This window comes from Marmota marmota, unplaced genomic scaffold, assembly GCF_001458135.2.
Source record: "Marmota marmota marmota unplaced genomic scaffold, marMar, whole genome shotgun sequence".
NCBI lineage: Eukaryota > Metazoa > Chordata > Mammalia > Rodentia > Sciuridae > Marmota > Marmota marmota.
Genome location: NW_026000021.1, coordinates 6,885,634 through 6,906,665, shown reverse-complemented (window position 1 = coordinate 6,906,665; position 21,032 = coordinate 6,885,634). Strand labels below are relative to the sequence as shown.

Below are 21,032 nucleotides of genomic sequence, written 5' to 3'. Positions count from 1 at the left end.
GCGGGACGGTTCCGGGAGCCGGAACTCGGCCGCCCCGCGCTCGGTGTTCGCTCCGATAAGCTCAGGTTCTAAGAAGCACCCAGGCGCTGAACCCTAGCAATCTGTCTGCAAGCTGCAGGCGAATTGCAGCCTGAAATTACCTGATCTATGGCTGAATCTCTTTTTTCTTTTTTTCCCCCACTGCTTTCTAAAGGTAGCCTCTCCACCGTTATCTGTGACGTCACTTCATTAGTTCATGCACCAATGTGTTTTCTACTAACTCTCACCCACATTCCCACTCTCTGTTTGCCAGTGCCTTTGATTGGCTGAATTTGAGGCAGGTGTTCAAAACTCATCCAGTCATCTCAGCTGAAGGGTGCTGTGTTCTCACCTGCTTCAGGAAGTGGTGAACTTGGGTTGCCTCCTCTCTCCATTCTGCCTTTCATAAACTCTGCTGGGTTTTGTTTTCAATCACCCATAAATCTTTCTTCGAAGACATCAATCTTGATGTATCACACATTTTGCCACTTTTGAAATTTTAGTATTTGCTCTTTTTCATGCTTTCCAAGTAAGAAAAAAAAAGCATTTGTTAAAAATGGATACCTTTTCTTCTTCTGATGCACATAAAATGATTGAAAAGTAGATTCACACTGCTGGTATTGACCATTGCTATCATCAGATTATTATTTTGTGTTGAGATGATTTAGCAAATTCAACAAAACACCCTCCTTTTGAAATATTAAAATGCATCAAAGCAAGGTTTTCTTTTTTTATGTATCAGGATGCCAGATTTCTACCAAATATCACACTATATCTCATAGTGGGAGTTTCTTTTTCGTTTCAGTTTATTGTACAGAAAATTCAGTTGTGATGTCACTAAAGAAGATATTTGTCAATTCCTTGCTCTTATGTAGAAACCCCAGGGCAGAATACTTTTCAGAAAGAACTCCATACTTTAGTGCCCTATCTCTGTGGTGAGCAATCCCCAGTGCTGGCAGATTCGGCACCACCCCAGAGCCCTTCTGAACTAAAGTTTTTCTCGTAAGGTCACACTAAGTGGGGGACTCCTCTCTGATATAGGACTTTGCAGAAGATTTTTCCCAAAATCAACCCTTCCCATTACTGCTGGCAGAAATTGGGTAGAACTCACCTCCTTGGGCTTAGATCTCCTGGTCTGACAATCTCCTGAGAGGAATCAGATACAAAACTTATCAACCATAAGGCCTGTGCTAGCCCATGCAGTGCCTTCATGCAAATTAGATAAAGCCCTTATTATCTAGATTAGAAAATGACTGTAATGCGTAGCTGTATATTAAAACAGATGGTACCACTCCCTGCTAGAAAACTGTCATAATAAATATAAAAAGCTCCTGTACTTACACTGGGACACTGTGGGTCTATAGGCTGTCACATACTACCCAGCAGCTGTGGAGCACTTCATTAGTTCATGCACCAATGTGTTTTCTATAAGTACATTTTGAGAATGAGGATAGCAGAGACAACAAGAATACCAGAGTAGTCAATGGATACCAAGATGAGTAAGAAAAAAAAAGAACGAAAAACAAAGGTAGCTTCACAATTTCACTAAATTCCCATTGAATTATATAGAGAAGGTAGGTAACAAAAAGGCTATCTTTTGAAAAGTTTTCAGATCTGTTGGAACACATTGTTCTTCTATTGTAAACACTTGCAGTTAAATGGACAGATGATGTCAAAAATCAAAAGACCCAAGAAGGATTCATTTAGATTGGTTTCTTTAGGGCTGGGTAAATGACCATAAACAAAGAGAGCTTTTCTATTATGGGAGTAATACTTCCTCCTCCTCCCCCTCCTTCTCCTCCCCCTCCTCTTCCCCCCCCTCCCTCCTCCCCCCCTCCCTCCTCCTCTTCCTCCTCCTCCTCCTCCTCCTCCTCCTCCTCCTCCTCCTCCTCCTTCTTTTTTGAATAGGGATACAATTTTGATTTTGTTGTATTATGCTGTGGCATATTAGAAGAAAAGTGAGACCTGATATGGTTTATTCAAGCTGGGTGTAGTTATTGGTGATGTAAAATGTGAGGGCCTATCTTTGTTTCCTTACAGAAGTTGCTTTCTGCATTTAGTATTCATGGCATTTGTCTAAAAGTGATTTCCTGGCTCTCTTTCATGGTAGGGACACTCAGAGAAAATGGCAAAGCCAAGTTTTAAGCTAAGCCTGACTACTACAAACTGCATCCCTCCTGTTATAATTGCTGCTCCACAGACTCAAATAGTGATAATGGCAAAGACATACCTGGGTTATGGGTTCAGTCAGTAGTGTCCCCTAAAAATTCATATGTTGAAGTCCTAATCCTCAGTATCTCAATGATCTTTTTTACAGACAGTCTTTATACTGGTAATCAAGTTAAAATAAAGTATGAGGGTGAATCCTAATCTGATATGGCTTATGTCCTCATGAAATGAAGAACTTAAACACAGAAACGCACATGAAGAACAACAAGTTAAGATTAAAGGCAGACCACGGTGATACCTTTAGGAGCCAAGGAATACCAAAGTTTGCCAATCAAGCCTCCAGAATCTAAGCATAAGCCCTACCTCATTGTTCTCAGGAGGAACCAGTCTTGTAGAAATCTCAATCTAGAACTTGAAACTTCCAGAACTGAGTCAATAAATTTCTGTTGAAGCCACTCAGTTTGTGGCACTCCATTAGGACAGCCCTAGCAAACCAACACACTGTATGTCCTAGCTTGTGGGGTTAGAAGTCAAAGATAAATATCGTTGAATTCCATGCTTGGTGTTTTAATGTGATACAAAAGCATTTGGTAGCACTGTGAGTTTTGACAAAGGAAAGGATCATTGTGAGGTATGTGATTCTTGTTTGGTGGAATCCAGCTGGGGTCAGCTTGGCTGGAGCACCGAGGCTGGATTGGTAAATTAAATTTAAAAAGCCCTTGCAACCGCTTTATTCAGTTAGCTTAATTTTCACTTTATGCTTACAATTTTGCTTAAACATTTTATTTGAATGGAAAAAGTTCATTGAACTTCACCTTGATTAAACTCCAAGCAGAGGTTTTATGGCACTCCTCAGCTTTCCAACTTTGTAGGCTATATATTTTGGGGATTTTTACGTATCTTGGTGATAGAGTTCCTCCTCCATGTTATTCTCACCGTCGATGGATGGTGAAATTGAAAGAGAGAAAATGCGAGGAAGATTGGGAGAGATGTTTGCAAAAATGGTATGTTGGTTGGAGGGATAATTTATCTTTGGTATGTATGTAACAATTGAGGAAAACAGGAGACATTTGGGTAAAAATAGGCTAATTTTCCTGAAAATTATTACAAACTACTATATAAAGGTCTGATAATGCTAAGAATTTTTAAAAAATATTTGAATATAGAACTTAAATAATAACTAGAAGGGCAGTCTTTCTCCTACATATTAACCACGAAACCAAGTGATAATCAATACCATTTGTTGTGAAAGTCTTATTTGATCTGCTCTATTCTGACCCAGGCCAGCCATGAATATTCTTTCAGGCAAATATTCATCCCTAGGCATTCTCGGTGAGCAGCAGCATGCTCCTTATAATGTTGAAGAAACTTTCTGTATCTAGAAAGTTATGGATGACACTGAATTTGTCACGTAATTCCTGTAGCTCATCTGTGCCTCACAGATGGAGAGGGCCCAGGGGAGAAGCTGGCAGGCTGCTCTCCTGGTTCCCCTCTGGGGTCCCTCTTTAACCCTATAGAAAACTTTCACATTTGAGTCTGAGCTATTTAATAAATGCTTTTCCTGTCTGGACTAACGTTTCATAAGTCATTAGCTGGTCTCTCACAGTTGATGAGGATGAGGATGATGATGGCGGCAGCAGCAATCATGATAGAAATGAACATTCAGTGACTATTATTGGCAGGCGTACTGCTAATGTCTGTTTTTAAATACTTTCTTCATATCTTTTAATATTTCAAGGGAAATGATGAGAATGTTCAATTGTTTTATTTCAAAACCAGGTGAACAAAACTGCCTTTTCAATATTTTCTGTCCACTGAGGTCTACCAGACCCTGAGTTGTGCATTTTTCACAGTGACTTAAAACTTTGATCCTATCTCCCTGAGTCTGTCATTGAGACCAAAGATGTTTACTTTAGTCTGACTTTCTAATGATTTCTTTGATGAATTGTGTTGTCTTTCCCCATATAGGACTTAATTCTCTTCTATGTATTTTGAGGTTTATCTAATAAAGTGGTACGTGGGGTTTCTGTAAAGAAACTGGGCACATAGCTCAGTTGTCATGCACAAAGGTTCAATCCCTAGCACCACACACACACACACACACACACACACACAAAGAAATAAATAAAAATAAAATAAAATAAAGTTTCACTATTGATTGACTAATCTATTTGTAAGATTTGGATAATAATTTCCAAAGTCCTGCTGAAGGGTTTTAATATCTCTTATCCACTTTGTCACATAAAAACACTTTTGAATAAATGCTATAATAGTGACTATTGTCTTTACAATTTTATATGCATCATGTTCCTGCTGGTTCTAGGTATATCAGCCTGCAGTGCCCTCTACCCACTGTTTTAGTCAGATATTTTTGTTGCTATGATCAAAAACCCTGGAAAGAACAATGTAGAGGAGTAGAAGTTTATTTGGGCCTCTTGTTTTCAGATTCTCGGTTTATGGATGGATAACTGCATTGAGCCCAAGGTGAAACAGAACATCTGGAAGGGCATGGCAGAGGAGGGAAGCTCAGGACATGAAAATCAGGAAGCAGAAAGATTCCTCACTCACCAGGGACAAAATATAAACCCCAAAGGCATGCCCCTAGTGACCCACTTCTCCTGCCTACAGTTACCACTCAGTTAATGTGTTCAAGTAGATTAATGCACTGATTAGGTTAAGACTCTTATAACCCAATCACCTCACCTCTAAACCTTCTTGCATTGTCTCACACATGAACTTTTTTTGGGGGGGCACCTTATATCTAAAGCATACTACCACCATTGGCACCTACTTTATCCAACTAAAGCATATCCATACTTGGTTCTTATGTGGGACAGTATATCTCCTCAGAGAGTTTCCCTGAACTTCTACATCTTAGTAGAGGGATTTTGTTATTGGAGGGATGGTGTTCCCATAAATTTGGCCTCTGATCTCACTACTTCATAGCTGGATATTAACTATCTAAATACTTCCAAAGAATGTTTCAAAGGAAAAAGACTACTTTTTACTTCATTAGAACCTAATATACTCTCTGACTTCCAGAAGTCCAGACAGAGTATTTGTTGAAAGGGTGAATTAATAATGCATGTCTTCATCCTCATATTGACCAATTAGTGTCACTACTTATGTGAATCACCCAATGTGCAGGGAGCTCCTCTAAGAGGCAGTACTCTGTCTAATTGCTTTGTGCTCTGAGGAGCCAGTAAAGGGTATGAAGCAATTGGTGAATGAAGGAATAAACAAATGGGACCAAGATCACTGATAAGAACCTCTCACATCATCTTCTATTATGGCAACTTTGCAGTCACAGCCCAGAAGGAAAGAGAAGCTCTTATACCAGTTTTCTCCTTGATTTCTCCTTATTACTAAGTGACTTCAGACAAAACATAGCAATTTTCCTTCTCCATGCCTATAGCCCATAGGTTCTTGGTGGTCCTTTGCTTCATAGATAGGAGGATGACTTAGAGAACAAAAAGACCTTCATGGCAGGAAGGGTAAAGTCATCATCATTTATTATTTCCTATTTATTTTGTAGGCTGGGCTAGACAGAACTCCTGACACAGGTATAGAAGTAATATTTACATAAACATTGGAACCTGTAGCTTTATTTTGTGTATCAATCTAATGCTGCACTAACTCAGTATGAAAGATGAATATAATTGATGTGGTTATAAACAGCACCAGTTCCCTGGATATTCCAGATCCATTTTATAGAGTTGAAACATGCTTGCTTTTTGTTTGTAATTAAAACTGCAAGAATTTTTTATTAAGTATTGCTCACACTTCAGTGGTTCTCTGAATATTTCTAGGGCCTCTGGTGATGACTGCTAGGCAGGTGCAGATGAACGTGAAATAATGTGCATATATAAGCACATTTTTGATAACTGAAAGCTTTCGTGTGCTCAACTGAAGTTCAAACAACTTGGAACAAAGAGGCAGAACCAACAACTTTTCAAAATGCTGCAGGATGTAGGATCTTTGACAAGGTCAAACTGAGTTTATTACTCAAGGGCTCAGTGGTTTCTACTCAAATCTCTAATAAAATAAGCATAATGTCTAATTCCTCTCTGAAACGCTATGGTCCACTTATTCACATCTCTGATATAACATCCCAAAGTCTCATTTCCAAAAAGAACTGTTTGGCTTGAATGTGAGACTGTCAGATCAGTCAGTAGCTCTGGAGTCGGCCAACCAGCCCTGGTATTTGCCTAATTAGACAGATAATCTGATTTCTGTATGGAGGTGACTTTAGACTAGTTCTCTGCTGAGAACGTTTCTGATCAAATCAAATTTCAAATCAAATTTGGCCAGTTAAGGGTCAGTTTTAGGCCCTTTTGCCTTCTAAGAGTGCCATTTTACAAAAACCTTATAATTTAACCCTAGGTAATGATCCCTTTATATTCTTGGAACACTACAGTTAGCTAGATTCTCCCAATGCTGAATTAAATTGTCTTATCTATACTTGAGTGTGATGGGTCTTTGGGATGTATAGTTAAGAGTTTAGGAGAAAAGATATTATCTCTGGACTTATAAATGTATATAAAAGCTAAAATTAATTTATTAGATTTTAAGCTTCCTAAGGGAGGGAAGCTATGTCTTTATTCATTCATTGACAGACAATTGAGATGTTTCTGCCTTGTTCTAGGTTCTGCAACTTTGAAAAACAAAATTTTAAAAATGCAAATGTAATCATAGTCATTGTCTTTTGGGTGTTCACCATTTACTGGGAATATAGAAACAGACACATCACTACACTTTTTTAGTGGTCTAATCTCTGAGATATGCACTTTGTATAATGGCAACATAACTAATCAGAATGCATGTATATGCATTAGGGTGGGGCAAGTTTTGCGGGTAGAGAAGTCAATCTCAGTGAGTCCATGGGGGTGGGGTAAGAAAGCCCAACTGGCAAAAGGAAGCACAGGTTGCTCTGTATCCTATAGCCTTAATGAAGGTTCATAATTCATTCTAATTGGGGCTGGTGAGTTAGGTAAGGGGCAGAGAGACCCATCAGCACCTTTAGAGGCCAAGATGAGGGCCTTTCTTAGGGACCCAATGTTTTAGAGATGACAACAACAGATTTAGAGAATAAGGGGTTTGAGTACAGGAGAGAGGAAGCAAGATCCTCCAAGTTAAACATGGGGCCATTAGGGGTCAGGGAAAGAAGAGTAGGTTCAGTGGAAAGTGGAGACATTTCACTCTTGACAGGTCATGTCCATGGGTCTGATTCAAGTTTGACTTGTTCATGGGTCACTCAAGTCAACATGTCTAATACATAGTTAGATATGCTAAGTCTGAGTAGCAAGGTAGATGCTTGGACTGAAGATTTAGATTTGGGAGTCCTCAGGAGGAAGATGATGAGAGAGACAGAGAACTCTTTAGGAAAGGTACAAGTGAGAATAACATGGGGGGGCTGAGGGTAGGGATATCCAGACCATCAACAAAAGAAGGATTTATAGATATAGCTAGGCATTCTTGGTACCCAACACAATGCTGGGTGCTATAAATCCTCAATAAATAAAAATGAATGTTATCTATAAATAAATTCTGAATACATAAATGAAAGTAAAATTTACAATTAGGAGAATAAGTTCTAAGGCAATGGTTCTCACCCTGAAAGGCCTGTATATGTCATCAGTGATCAACCCCCATTCCCCAGAGGGCTGCCCTAATTTGTCTGGGGTGTGGCATACTTATAGACGAGACGAATGTGCACACATACATGTGCACACTCACACACGTGTGCATGCACGTGTGTGTTTTCGATTTTGCAAGTGTTTCTGATTTGTGGCAGGGTTAAGACAATCCACTCTGGAGGAAATAAGAGGCAGATGGGAAGGGTGATAGGATATGGAAATCTTGTTTAGGAAAATGGGGACATAGCCAGGAAAAAAACAAAAAAATGTCACTTTAGAAAAGGGAGGAAATGGAGATTTAATATTTTAATTATTTAATTAAATAAGAGACTGGACAAAGATCATGGATGGCCTGAGGGTATTAGCTATGAGGAACTGGATTAAAGGAGGAACCAGTATGGACATGGTCCCCCAGGGGCTTTGGTTGTATGTTTGTAGCATTGTGTGTCCCCTCTGGTCTGCACATCTTTGGGACATGACACAGGAAAGCCAAGGAGCCATTCATATTGCGGATGCTCAGAACATTCCCAGAGGCTGATAATTTCCCGTCCTAAAATAGAAGCCCTGGGACCCAATCTTTCCCCTCTTGCGGCTCAAAGGAGACCAAGCATGGACTTGTTCTGTGCAGCAGATGCAGACGCTGGCAGCAGCAGGCCCGCAGAGGCAGAGGCACAGCCAGCTTGGCAGGAATTGCCCACAGGACTCAACCTAATTTCTTTTCACGAATTTTTGTTTGTTTGTTTGGATAGGTGAGTGTTACCAACCGAAGGTTTCCTGCCCTTCTTAGTTGGGAGTGTATGTTGGGGGTAATATGGAAGACTACTTCAGTGCAAAGGGTTTGATGGAGATGCTTCAAGCATTATCTAAAGAGGGTACATTCTTGTTAACAGGTTGCTGGATGTCCTGGAAACCCTACTGTGGACTTACTTTCACTTTCAGGATCCTATTGATGAAGAAACAGGTCACTAGATGGTCACTCTGAAAGCAGAAGAATTTGTGTGTGAAAATAATTTAGTTCATGGCTCAACACTTGGAGTTCTCTGACAAGTGAGAGGGGAAAAGGAAGAGCCCACAGACCTGTGTCCACCTGAATGTGTGAACAAGCACAGGACCACACTTTCTAACTATCTTAACTATCACAGAAACACTATGACACAGGGTTAGAAATATGTGGATCACTAAGGGCAGATAATTATCAGCTTTGGATGTTAGAACCTGCTTCCGGACTATGATAAAGAGCAGAACACTGTGTTTGTGCTATTTGTCTGTGTTGAGTCTCTAATAAATACCTGAGCATTTAGGAACTTCCTTCTAATATGTTCTGTCTCAGGTTAATCATTTTCCCTTGCCTGGGACTAACTGGGGTAACTATGTACCTGGCATATCTTCCTTGACTTCTGGGGTATGACCAAGTGGAAGAATCAGTCTGAGAAGACACAAAACATTTGGGTGGTCTTAAGACACATAGGTCTCCCAAGACTGGGACTCTCTGCAGAGAGACAGGGTGGGCTTTACAAATAGCTGATACAGGCACAGGGCTACCTTCCTCGGAAATCTTAGGATGCATTATTCTTACATGTGCCTAGAAGCTGTGAATGATTATTCTGTTAGTTCCTTCATAAACAACGACATAAGCTTAAGCACCAGACCTTCACTCCTCCATTCATCATTCACTTGATATTTTGGGGGTATCTACTGTATGTATGGCCTTTGGTTAGGCACTAAGGATAAAATAGTGAGCTAAAATGTCGTTCACTTGTTCTCATGGAGTTGGTACACTACTGAGAATGAGGTGGTGGGTAAGGAGACAGATATAAATCAGATATTATGTTAGTTAATGTATAATTAGAAACTGATGCAAGTCTCCTAAGGAGGGGGGAATTCTTTTCCATGAGAGATGACATACCCTAGGGAAACTGTAAAGAATTCCTTGAGGAAGTCTGGAGCTGATATGTAAAGTATAAAAAAGGATGCAGAAAGAGGAATTGGCATGTGCAAAGGCCCTGCGATGGGAAGAATTGTGAAAATCTGAGAGGATTGTGTTGAGAGTTAGGGGAGGACAAAGGAGTGAGGCAAGAGAGAGAGAGGTAGGGACCTGAGTGTCATATTGAAACCGATGAGATGATGATATTGATTACTAAAGAGGAGGTAAGTGACATGAAATTCTGAGTTGGAAAACATCATTCTGACTACTATGTGGTACAGATTAAGAAGAGGATACAATACATTTGAGAATAATGGTTAATTAGCTATTATAGAAATCTAGGCAAGAGATAAGAATGGTTAAGACTAGCATGGTAATGAGGAAGGCACAGAGAGGGGGATAGTTCCCAAGATACACAGGGATAAAATTGGTGATGATGTTAATTGGATTTGAGATTGATTACTCCTCCTACTTCTTGGTCCTGTTTAACTGTATGAATAGTATCTTATTGATAGAGAACTAGTAGAAGAGAAGACAAGGCTTGTTGTTGCTTTGGCATTGGTGTGTGGTGCAAATCATGAGTTTCATTTTGAGTGTGTTAAACCTGAGTACCTTTTGGAGACCTTAGAATACAAGGATCCTAGAAGGAGCTGACAGGGCAGCCTGGAGGACTTTTCTTTCGTAGCTCACCAACATTGGGCCCCTGATGGTAAGCTACAGACTCATACAAGGGACATGGTGGTCTGCCCTATAAGAGTCTGTTTTGTTTTCCTGGAACTAGAGGATGACAAAGTGTTGCATCTGAATCCATATGCCTACCCCTAACCAGTTTATGGTGCCAGTGTTTGCCATGATTTTTGGAGCTATACGGTGCAACGGAAGAAATCTGGTGAGATATAATACCTTTCCATTTGTACTCTGCTAAAACTGGCTATGCGATTTGGCCATTGCAATGTCTCTAGGTCAACATTTCTTCCTATGTGACAGAAGCAGTCTATAGGGGTCTTTCTGGCTCTGTTGTTCAGCAATTTTAATTTCAAATTTCCATCTTCACTAATACATTTAGAGAAGAGAGATAAATATATTTCTAGATATAGGGAGCAGTGATTGGTCATTTCAAAATCTCACATTTGATTTACTTACCTAACAGGGCCTGAAATCACACTCTGCTTCCTTGATCATCCCTTAATCAGACTATTTATCATGCTTGCAGTTTTTTATAGCGGATATTAGAAATGTCTCTTCTTTAGTTTTGACTTAGATTCATGGGCCACAGCAACATGTGGTAGGTAGTTCATTGCAAAGATCTGGTGGTCCAGCATCTTGACTGGGAGAAGAAAGTACCAAAATTGATTGGAGATGTCTGCCATGGGCAATGGAGATGGAGTGGTAGTTCTATAAGTGCCATGCTCTCTCATCCTCACTCTGAGATCTGCTGTGTTTTCACTGCTTATGTGTGAGTACTATCTGGTGTTGAAAACAAGTAATTTCAGGATTGCACTTTCACAACCATGTATCAGTGTTGAAAATTTCCACTCTTTTATTTGTGTGTGTGTTGTGTGTGTGAGAGTGTGTGTGTGCGTGTGTGCGTGCGTGTGTGTGTGTGTGTGTTGTGTTCTAAAGTCATTCTCACAATTTGGAGGAGGATGACAGAAAAAGTTTAACTATATGTCTAGTTAATTTTGTGTAGTGGTCACCATTATTTAGCACTTCTTATAGAATATGTAGAATGTCTGCTTTTGTGTTTTAAAGTAGATAATCTAATGGACATAAATCTATCTTTCTTTGTAGTTTGAGGATCATGCAGAAACTCAGGGTTCATCTTCTAAACTAGTGATTCTCAGATTTTATATATATCTCACCTAGGGATCGTCTTAAAACCAAGAACCCTGGATATTAATCCTAGGGACTCTGATTTTGTCCTGATCTTGATGAGGTCTGAGATACTGATAAGATGCTCTTCTGGGACCACACATAGAACAGAAAAGGTCCAAATAGCACTCATCATTGCACAGAGACAAGGATGGAGTTAGATAAATGAAAAATCTCAATGGTTGGTATGAAGGCCATATCCTAAAACTACTTACTATGGAAAAATGATACAATTCCCTAATGTTTGATGGAAATTTTATTTTTATAACGTTGACTTCTTTTTCCTAAAAGTGGACTGCAGAAAAATAATACTGGTCATCTGAGATCTTCGGTTCATGGCATTCCCAACAATAAAGATTCATTGAAATACTAGAACACTCAATATATGTCACAAAATACAGTAACATAATTGTAAGTAAATTTTAACTGTAAATTAAAATTTAACTGTAAATCAAAATCAAAACTGTAAAATTTTCTTTTAATATAATAATTGTTTTCCCACAAAAAATGATACTTGCTCACTATAAGATATCCTGACAACATAGAAATGCATAAAGTAAAAAGTGAAGAATACCCCCCCTCAGACCTCAAATTTAATAACACCATGATTCAGAACTGTTTGGTATGTGACCTTTCAGATTTTTTAATGTGCTTGCATAAATCTTGTTTGTGTATGAACATAAATATACAAATAAATATTTTAGAGGGAAAAAACAAATAGATGGTTGGTTTTTTTTTTCCTTTCTAAAAAGATAAATTTGATTTTAGGTCTCAAAGATGAGATTCAAATTTAAACATTCTTTCCTCTCCCTTCCTCCCACTGCATTTCTGCACATCATTTTTTCACAGACATAGTATAATATTATGCACATGTTTCCAAATAGGTACATGTATCCATTTGCTTGCTTGACTTTCAGTTGTGTTGGTCTGATTCCCTTCATCTGACTCTGAATCCCAATTTTAACTATTTTATATCACAAGATATCTTGCACAGGGATGGCTATGAGATCTTTGGTGAACATATTTTTATGCATTTTACCACACTTTGAAGCATCCTAACATTACACTGGATTGTTTTGTTTGTTTAAATTTGGATGATATAATGATGTTTTCTTGTTTATTCTACAAGTGTTTATTGAGTACGTACTATGCCAGGCAATGGGTACCTACCTGTACCAGGTACTAGGAATATAAAAGTAAATACATAAGAAGGCCATGGTTCCCATGCACATCAAATGACAATCCAAGGAAAGATAAGGGTGTGAGGGTGTTTTACTATAATTTTACTATATTTTTAACCTAGAGAGATGGGACTAGTATTTTGTGGGTTTTTAAGAGAAACAAGAAAATCTTGATGACTTTCGTCCCTTCACTTGGCATAAAAGGATGAGGCCATCTCTAGCCCTGAGACTTCTTCCCGGCCTTGGATAGCTTCCAGTTTGCACACATCTGGAGCTCAGATGCAGGGTGGGGTGATCCAGAAAAATCATTCCTTCTCTGAGGATGATTCAAAGGACATGCAAGGGCAAGACTAAGAGAAGATTATTATTTCGAATCCAGAGAGATGCGCACATCAAGATTTACAGGAAACACGGTGAGCTTTATTAATTTATTTGTTAGGGCAATGAAGTGTGAAATGATGCTTTTCGACCAATGCAGAGTTGAAATATGAATTCATGCAGCAAATTCAAGGAAGGATATACGTAAACCCTATTTTGCATGAGGCGCCATTGGTGTCTTTTGTAAATAGAGTTCTATTGTTACCTGTAGACTACCATTTTTGACTATCACTCTTAGTAGCATGGTTATATTATCTGGATATTGAGAGCACCAGGATTTAGCTTTCTGTGGCATGAGTTACTTTACTATTAGAGTTTCTTATAAAGCTTGTTTAATGAAATAATTAGAAACAAATTGCTCACATCCGCATTGGTAGGATAAGCTCCTTAACAAATCACTACTCCACAGTCATTCCAAGATTGGGCTTCTGGAAAAATACCCTTATAGACTTTTATCAGAGAGAATGAAGACCATATAGGTTTTAAATTTAATACTTGATAATCTTCTGATGGTGGCTGAGCTGCACTTAATGAGCTTAGCCTCTCTGCAATTAAGATGTTCTGAATTGGGGTGAAACAGAATGGGGAAAGGTTTCCTTCTTTCCATTTAATTTCCTAGGTGGCAGATGCTACATTCCCTCTGATGCCCTTTCCCTGGTTGTGAAATGCACGGCTGCTGCTGGACCTGCTAGACCTGGGAAGGAGGGTGGTGGGTTAATTGTACTTGCCACTTTCTGGCCCCACACCCACCTGAGATTTACATGGGGTAAAAGGAGCAATTGGATGCAAAACTTGGCAGGTGGGAGCTAAGAATTTGGATTCTGATTCTCCAGCCTGGTAATTCTGTGAAAATTAGAGAGTTTATGTAAGAATTCATGCTGTTTAGTGTCTGTAATCTATCTTAAAAACCAAGAGGGAAAGAATCCATTTGACGACTATATGGAGTCCTTTTAAGATTAACACTAGATTTTTTTCGTTTCATGAATGTTCTTTGTCTTATGGCTTTGGTTTTCGTCCAGATTTTCCCAGATTTCACTCATGTAGGTGTAACTGCAATTTTTTTTTCTTATTCCAAATATTTTCAATATTTCCTTATTATTATTTGCCTGCTATTTTTTTCTTACTCTTGTTAATTAGTATAACCATAAGAAAGAATCTTCATGAAATCATGAAGTTAGAAGTTTAGTTTTATTAATTTTCAATTTTCTCCTAATATACACTGAAATCAGTGTGTAGTTATTAGTGTACAAGTAGATTTCTCTGTGAACCGTCTGAAATCACTTCAGAAAAATGCCACTGGTACACAGAATACACCTCGGAAAGCCCTACTTCTGTCCCAGCTTGGTCTGGTCTGTGACGGCTGATGTTTTGAGTGGGCTGTGACAGTAGCTGTAGTGGATTCTGTCCCCTCCCTCTTCTCAGTCAGTCCTCTGTCTTCTTTCTGTCCTCACACATGATGTCTTCCTTTGAACACAGACATGCTGCTGCATTATTTTAACCTGCACACAGTTTTGCATAGAGTAGGTGGTGTCAGAATTCTTTTCTGGCAAATAAGGGGGCACTGGATGCTTAGCTGGAGAGAAATTAAAGATGCCCCTTAAACGTATCCTCCTAGCATCCTTTGGCTCAACCTCAGAGCGTGTGACATGAAATGCTTTAGCTAAATGCTTTCCCTTGCTTTTCCTCACAGTTTTTGGTCCAGATGAGGAATGGTAATGGGAATAATTTATTCTATCTTACTTGCTTATTGGAGCCTAAATAGTGTGTTTGTTGACAAAATTCTTTGGTGCAACCTCCACCAAGAATATAATAAGGTTGCTGTAAGGTTTTACTTATTTTAGCCTATGTACTGTTGAGAATCCATCAATAAACTTAATAATTTGAAATTTTGACTAATCCCTAGTAATTTAAATTTAGCTTTGGGAGGAGGAGTATTGCAGTTTGAGTTTGGGGACAGATTTTTCTATTTTGATTACCTATCATTTGGGGAGTATTAAGCTAAAATAATAGATAAGAGAGATACATGGGTTTCCAATGGTTAGTTGTAGATGAATGAGAATTTGATGACTCAAAAAAACAGGATAGGACACTCTCCTGTAGGGATTTTATTGTTATATTTCACTAATATCTTTTATTCAGGGAACTTCAAAACTATTATACCTAGTGTTTCAGACATTTCTGCCCATTTTCTGGATGAACTCAGGCCAATCATTTATTTTAAGTGTCTTTACAGAGCTGTGAGGTTGTGTGTACTCATTCAAAAAGGAAGCCAGGTTTTCTGCAGGAATGGAATATGTCATGATCTCATCCCCTTTATTTCATGTTACCTTCTCTTTCCACTCAATGTCTAGTGCTACTGTGGATCAGCTCTTAGTGACTGTGCTGTTCTGACTCTTCTGTCTGTAATCCCAGTGTGATCAAGAGAAGGAATGAGGGAAGAGAAGATTAGAAAGATATGTAAGGGCCAAATGCTCCGACTATATTCTATAGACAGTAGGAAACCATTGGAAGGTTTGAAGGAGGGCCTGTGGTGATCAGATCTAAATTTAAGAACAATCACGAGGCCTGGAGTTTAGAGGACGGGCATGGGATGAGATGGGAACCAGGAAGTCTCAGGGAGATCAATGAAGACAGATGTTTCATGACAGTGACAACAGTAGTGTAGAAGCAAGAGAACAGAATTTGGCATGGGGATTCAGGCAAATGGGAGAAAAGGAGAAGCTGGGGTTGACTCTCATATTCCCTGGTTCATATTGAGGAATAAAAAGGGAGGCCATATTGACCTGGTTGTACATGGGATTGAATGTATGTAGTTTCAAAGATTAGTGACCATTTATTGGAGTTTGTTCCTAATTTCTGATACTATTGCCTTTATAAATTGATTTATTTTGTTAGGTTTGAATAGACTGAACTTAGGGTGTCAGCTGATATATATTGGAGTTAGTTCCTTGTTTCCAGCACTTAAGTTTTTATGAATTCATTCATTCATTCATTCATTCATTCATTCATTCATTTGTTCATTCATTCATCCATCCAGCAATGTTTGGTGAATATTTATTGTACCTGTGCCTGACTGTGCTGCCCAGTTCTACACTGCTATTTCCTGGGTACCTCTTCAGAGCCAACTTCACTGAATTGAAATTGTCCCTTTCCTCCCTGTGCTGATCTTTCAGACTTTGAACTCAACTCCCTCTTTAGATTTCCTATGTTCATTTGCACACAACTCTTAATGATTTACAGGTTATTATCAATTTCTTGTTCAGATACTTAAATATAAGGTAGATTCGCTTCACAGTTCTGCCCACTCATGGCCCACTTTTTCTTCTTATATTATTACTAACACCCTAGATGAATACAATTTTGGAACACATGCACACAAACAAAAAAACAAACCTGTGGTGGGTAAGTTCTAAAATTCCAAAGACACAATAAGATTATAGGGAACGCTCTGTTTATGAGTATCTATCACTTCGAACAACATTGCAAGTTGCAACAGAGGAATTTTTCACTGAGAAAGGGTTGCTCTTAGGGACTTGGCCATAGCCAGATCAGCATGGGCTCTCTCCACTCCTGGCTGCAACAGTGCAGGCCCACTGTGAGAGACACATAGGGATAGGAAATACCTGAGTTTGTAAACTAGAAGTTGTCCTTCTAGGAAAGTGTGAAATCCAGTTGACTTTGTGGTCTGTGCTTAATGTAGAATTTCAGGAGCCCTCTGAACATTTCAGAGTAGAGGAAAGACAGTTAATTTGGCCTTGAGCAAAAAGTTTAGTGAGTGTTTTCCTGAAGGTAATTACTTCTCCAGATGTATGGCTTTTATTTTAACATACTTTGAACATGACTCTCCTTTTCCCAAGGACCAACAGAACAGAGAAAAGTAGATTTTGTGTCTATTTGTTTTTAATTGGCTTTATTTTTAAGAGCAGTTTTAGCTTCACAGCAAAACTGAGCAGAAGCTACAGAGATTTCCCAAATATTCTGTACCACACACATGCATAGCCACCCCCATTAGCAACATACCCTGTGGAAGCTGTCCATATGTCACAATTAAGAAATCTCTATTTATACAACATTGTCACTTCTCATCCATAATCACATTCAGATTCACTCTGGAACCACTGATTTTTTATTGTCTCCATAGTTTTGCTTCTTCTAAAATGTTGTTTAGCTAGAATCATACAACAGATAGCCTTTTCAGATTGGCTCTTTCACTTAGTTCTGTGTACTTAAGTGTCCTCTGTGTCTTTTCATTGCCCAATAGCTCATTTCTTTATAATGTTGACTAGTATATCAAAGTCTACAAATGTCATGGTTTATTTATTCATTCATTCACCAAAGAATATTTTAGTTGCTTCCAAGTTTTAATAAGGTACCATAAATATGAAGAAAGTTACTATAAATATCCATGTGCATGTTTTGGTAGGGATGTAAGTTTTCAAGTCGTTTGGGTAAATATCAAGGAGCAGGATTGCTCCTCATTATACTGTTTTATTATAGGAATTTTATAGTTTTGTGTTTTATATTTAGGTCTGTGATCCATTTTGGATTATTTTTTTTTGAAGAATGTAAAGTCTGTGTCTAAATTCATTGTTTGTGTCTAAATTCATTTTTTGGCATGTAAATGTCCAGTTGATCCTGCACTAATTTTTTGAAAATATTGTTTTCTTCATTGTATACCCTTTGCTTTTTGTCAAAGATCAGATGACTACATTTATGTGGGTCTCTTTCTGTACTTTTTATTCTGGTCCATTTATCTGTTTGTCTATTATTTGATCAATACCACATTATTTTAATTACTGTAGCTTTTATGGTATATTTTGAAGTTGGGTTATGTCAATCCCCAACTTTGTTCTTTTTGTTCAATACTGTGCTGGCTAATCTGGATATTTTATTTCTCCATATAAATTTCAGATTTGTTTTCCTTTATACCAGAGATTGAACCAGGGGTGCTTAAAGACTGAGCCACAGCCCAACCCTTTTTATTTTTTGAGACAGGTGTCGCTAAGTTACTTAGGGCCTCAGCAAGTTGCTGAGGTTCGGTTTGAACTTTCGATCCTCCTGCCTCAGCCTTCCAAGTGGCTGGAATTACAGGTGTGCACCACCACACCCAGCTCTATATAAATTTTAGAATCACTTTCTTGATCTGCACAATATAATTGGCTGGAATTTTTATTGGGGTTGCAATGAATTTAAAGACCAAGTTTGGAAGAACTGACAATTTTGGTATATTAAATCAACCTTTCCATGAACGTGGATTAGATCTTTTATTTAACTCTGTGATTTACTTCATCAATGTTATAGTTCTCCTCACATAGATTTTGTGCATATTTTGTAAGATTATTCCTAAATATTTTATTTCCCTATTTATGAAGTGTTTGCATTAAGATGACATCACTGAACTATGTGGGTATGACAAATGGGTGCTGTGATTACATTGATATTTTTCCAGAGAATTCTACAAAGAGGCTATTGATATTAGAGGGAAAGATTTCACCTAGAGGTAGCCTATAGTATTTAACTGGTCAAGGAAATTCTGAGTGCTTGCAAGGTCCTAAGGAGAAATGGAAATGTGAAAGATGTTTGGAAGGTGGAGTAGCAGAGATTTATTCATCATTTAACAGTTGAAAACATTGGTCCTAAAATTTCTCCCTATTTATTTGGAACACATTGTAAGATACATATTTATTTAAAGCATCATCAAGGTGATTTTGGTTAATAAACCTTCAAAGGATGTTAGAGTTGGAGACAAACACAAATGATACTTCCAACTTTATCAGCCTTTGAATCCAAGAAGATTGTTATTGCCACGCACTGGGGAAATAGCTGACATGAGCAAAGTAACATAGATTTTGGAATAAACATGGAGACATGAGCTATCTCTACTTTATAGAGAGTAGAAAATAGAAAAAGATCACTTTTATTGTCTATTGCAGCCTTATTCCAAATAATTTCTTTTCTTTCCCCCTGTGGAATAAAATGGAGTGGGTCTACCTGCCTTCCACTGCATTCCTCATGATTCCTATATTCAAACTTCAGGGTTGGATGTTGGCTCAAGTGGTAACGCGCTTGCCTGGCATGCGTGAGGCACTGGATTCAATCCTCAGCACCACATAAAAATAAAGATGTTGTGTCCACCAAAAACTGAAAAATAAATATTAAAAAATTCTCTCTCTCTCTCTCTCTCTCCTAAAACAAACAAACAAACAAAAAAAAACCTTCATGGTTGACCTAGAAGTTTCCTATATAGCCCCTAACCAGCCAGGTAATTTCTCATTTTTACTGTCTTCCTATAACAATTGATGCTCCTTATATTCTCCTCTCCCTAAACTCTCAATAGATGAATTCCACTCAGATTTTAAGGATCATTCCCATATACTTCAGCATTGCCAGAATAACAGGACTCTCTTTCCTCTCTAATTATGGCTGTTCAGCTTGTTCATTCATTTGACATTAATGTTGTCATTTAACTTTAAATGCATGCTTGCATTTTTTTAGAAAAGTATTTATAAATATGGAGGGTAGGGACCTTAGATTAATCCTATCATTTATCCCTTACAAAATTCAGAATAATGGTAAGTTTCTAAATATTTCAGGGCAGAGTTGCATAGAGGAATTTGTGGAAGTCATGCAACTCAATGAATCTATGATTAGAAAATATGAAGGAAAATAAACAGAGACGAGACAGTGACAAGTGAGAGGAGGAGAAAGCCTAGTAGTGAAGTACTCAGGTGTGAAGGATGAACGAGCAGTGGCAGCCCACAAGCAGCCCAGGAAAGGAAACTTTGAGGAGGAGGGAAAGGCTCTCATTCTTTATTGATTCAGAGCTTAGAGCATATGTGGGTGAGAACATATATTATTTTTATTGTGAAACAGAGGATGTACAAACTTTACATAACATACTCTATATAAAAGAACTCACTCTTCCATTCAGATTTGAAGAAATATTTATTGAGTGCTTACCGTGGGCCAGACACCATGAATATGATGTAGGAATATCACAAGCAGGTTTGTTCTTAACTTCTAAAGTGGAAATCATTGCCATCTCATGCCCTTTTGTGGCATCCAAAAACTATGAGTTATTTTATTTCACATAGCATTAAGGAACACACATTCATTTTCATGGAAATCTAAACATACAGATGTCTGATTGTATAGGGATTCAGCTACAAAACAAGGGCTACTTTTTTTCTCATCTCTCTCATGCTTTGATGAAATGCTTGACTATAGAAACCTATTGGCAAGAAGTAGGAGTCTGATTTTTAATTCCTGATGGATGGATTCTTGTACAAAATTTTTGATGCAAAACCAGTAGAACTTGTGTCATTTGGTACTAGAATCTTAGCTGATTAGAGAGAACTATTTCTCTTTTGAACCACATATACATGTTTGTCGACCCTTCTTCTTGTTTCCTACCAGAAATTTTACATTGAGAAGCAAAAGACTTATGTCTTGCTGGGCAGGTGACTGAAAACTCCTGTCTTCCAGTATTCTCTATTGGGTTAGGAGGCAGTTTAGGAGAGTTGGCAAATTCGCTTGAATAAATCTCATTTGTTATTTTCAGGTCAATAAGCATCTTACACTTTCAAAGGCTTGCAACACTATCTTTGTCACATCCCTTAACTTCTAAGCAGGGCCCTCCCTGGAGAAGAGTTAACAAAAAAGAAAAAAAGAAAAGAAAAGAAAAAAAACTGTAATCCTTTAAGTGTTGCAGAGGATATATTTAGAGGGGGGAAAAAACTAAAGAAGACCTGTTTTGATGATCAGGCATTTTTTTAAAGCTAAAAATACATTAGCCAAAGTTTTCAAAGTGACTTCATTAACTTCTTGAAATTGCATACACATTAATAGGAATTT

At 38.2% G+C, this 21,032-nt stretch overlaps 1 protein-coding gene across 9 annotated transcripts in view; it reads left to right on the top strand.

The window, feature by feature from the left end:
- Nckap5 (NCK associated protein 5) overlaps positions 1-21,032 on the top strand; it is a 953,350-nt gene that overhangs the window by 254,307 nt on the left and 678,011 nt on the right. The window contains exon 1 of one of the 9 annotated variants that reach the window (XM_048810450.1): positions 7,615-13,213. The exons of the other annotated variants lie outside the window; for them this stretch is intronic. Within the exon in view, the coding sequence (XP_048666407.1) occupies positions 13,184-13,213 (30 nt within the window). The 5' untranslated portion in view covers positions 7,615-13,183. Of the gene's footprint in view, positions 1-7,614; positions 13,214-21,032 lie in introns of those variants that run through there. 9 annotated transcript variants of the gene reach the window in all.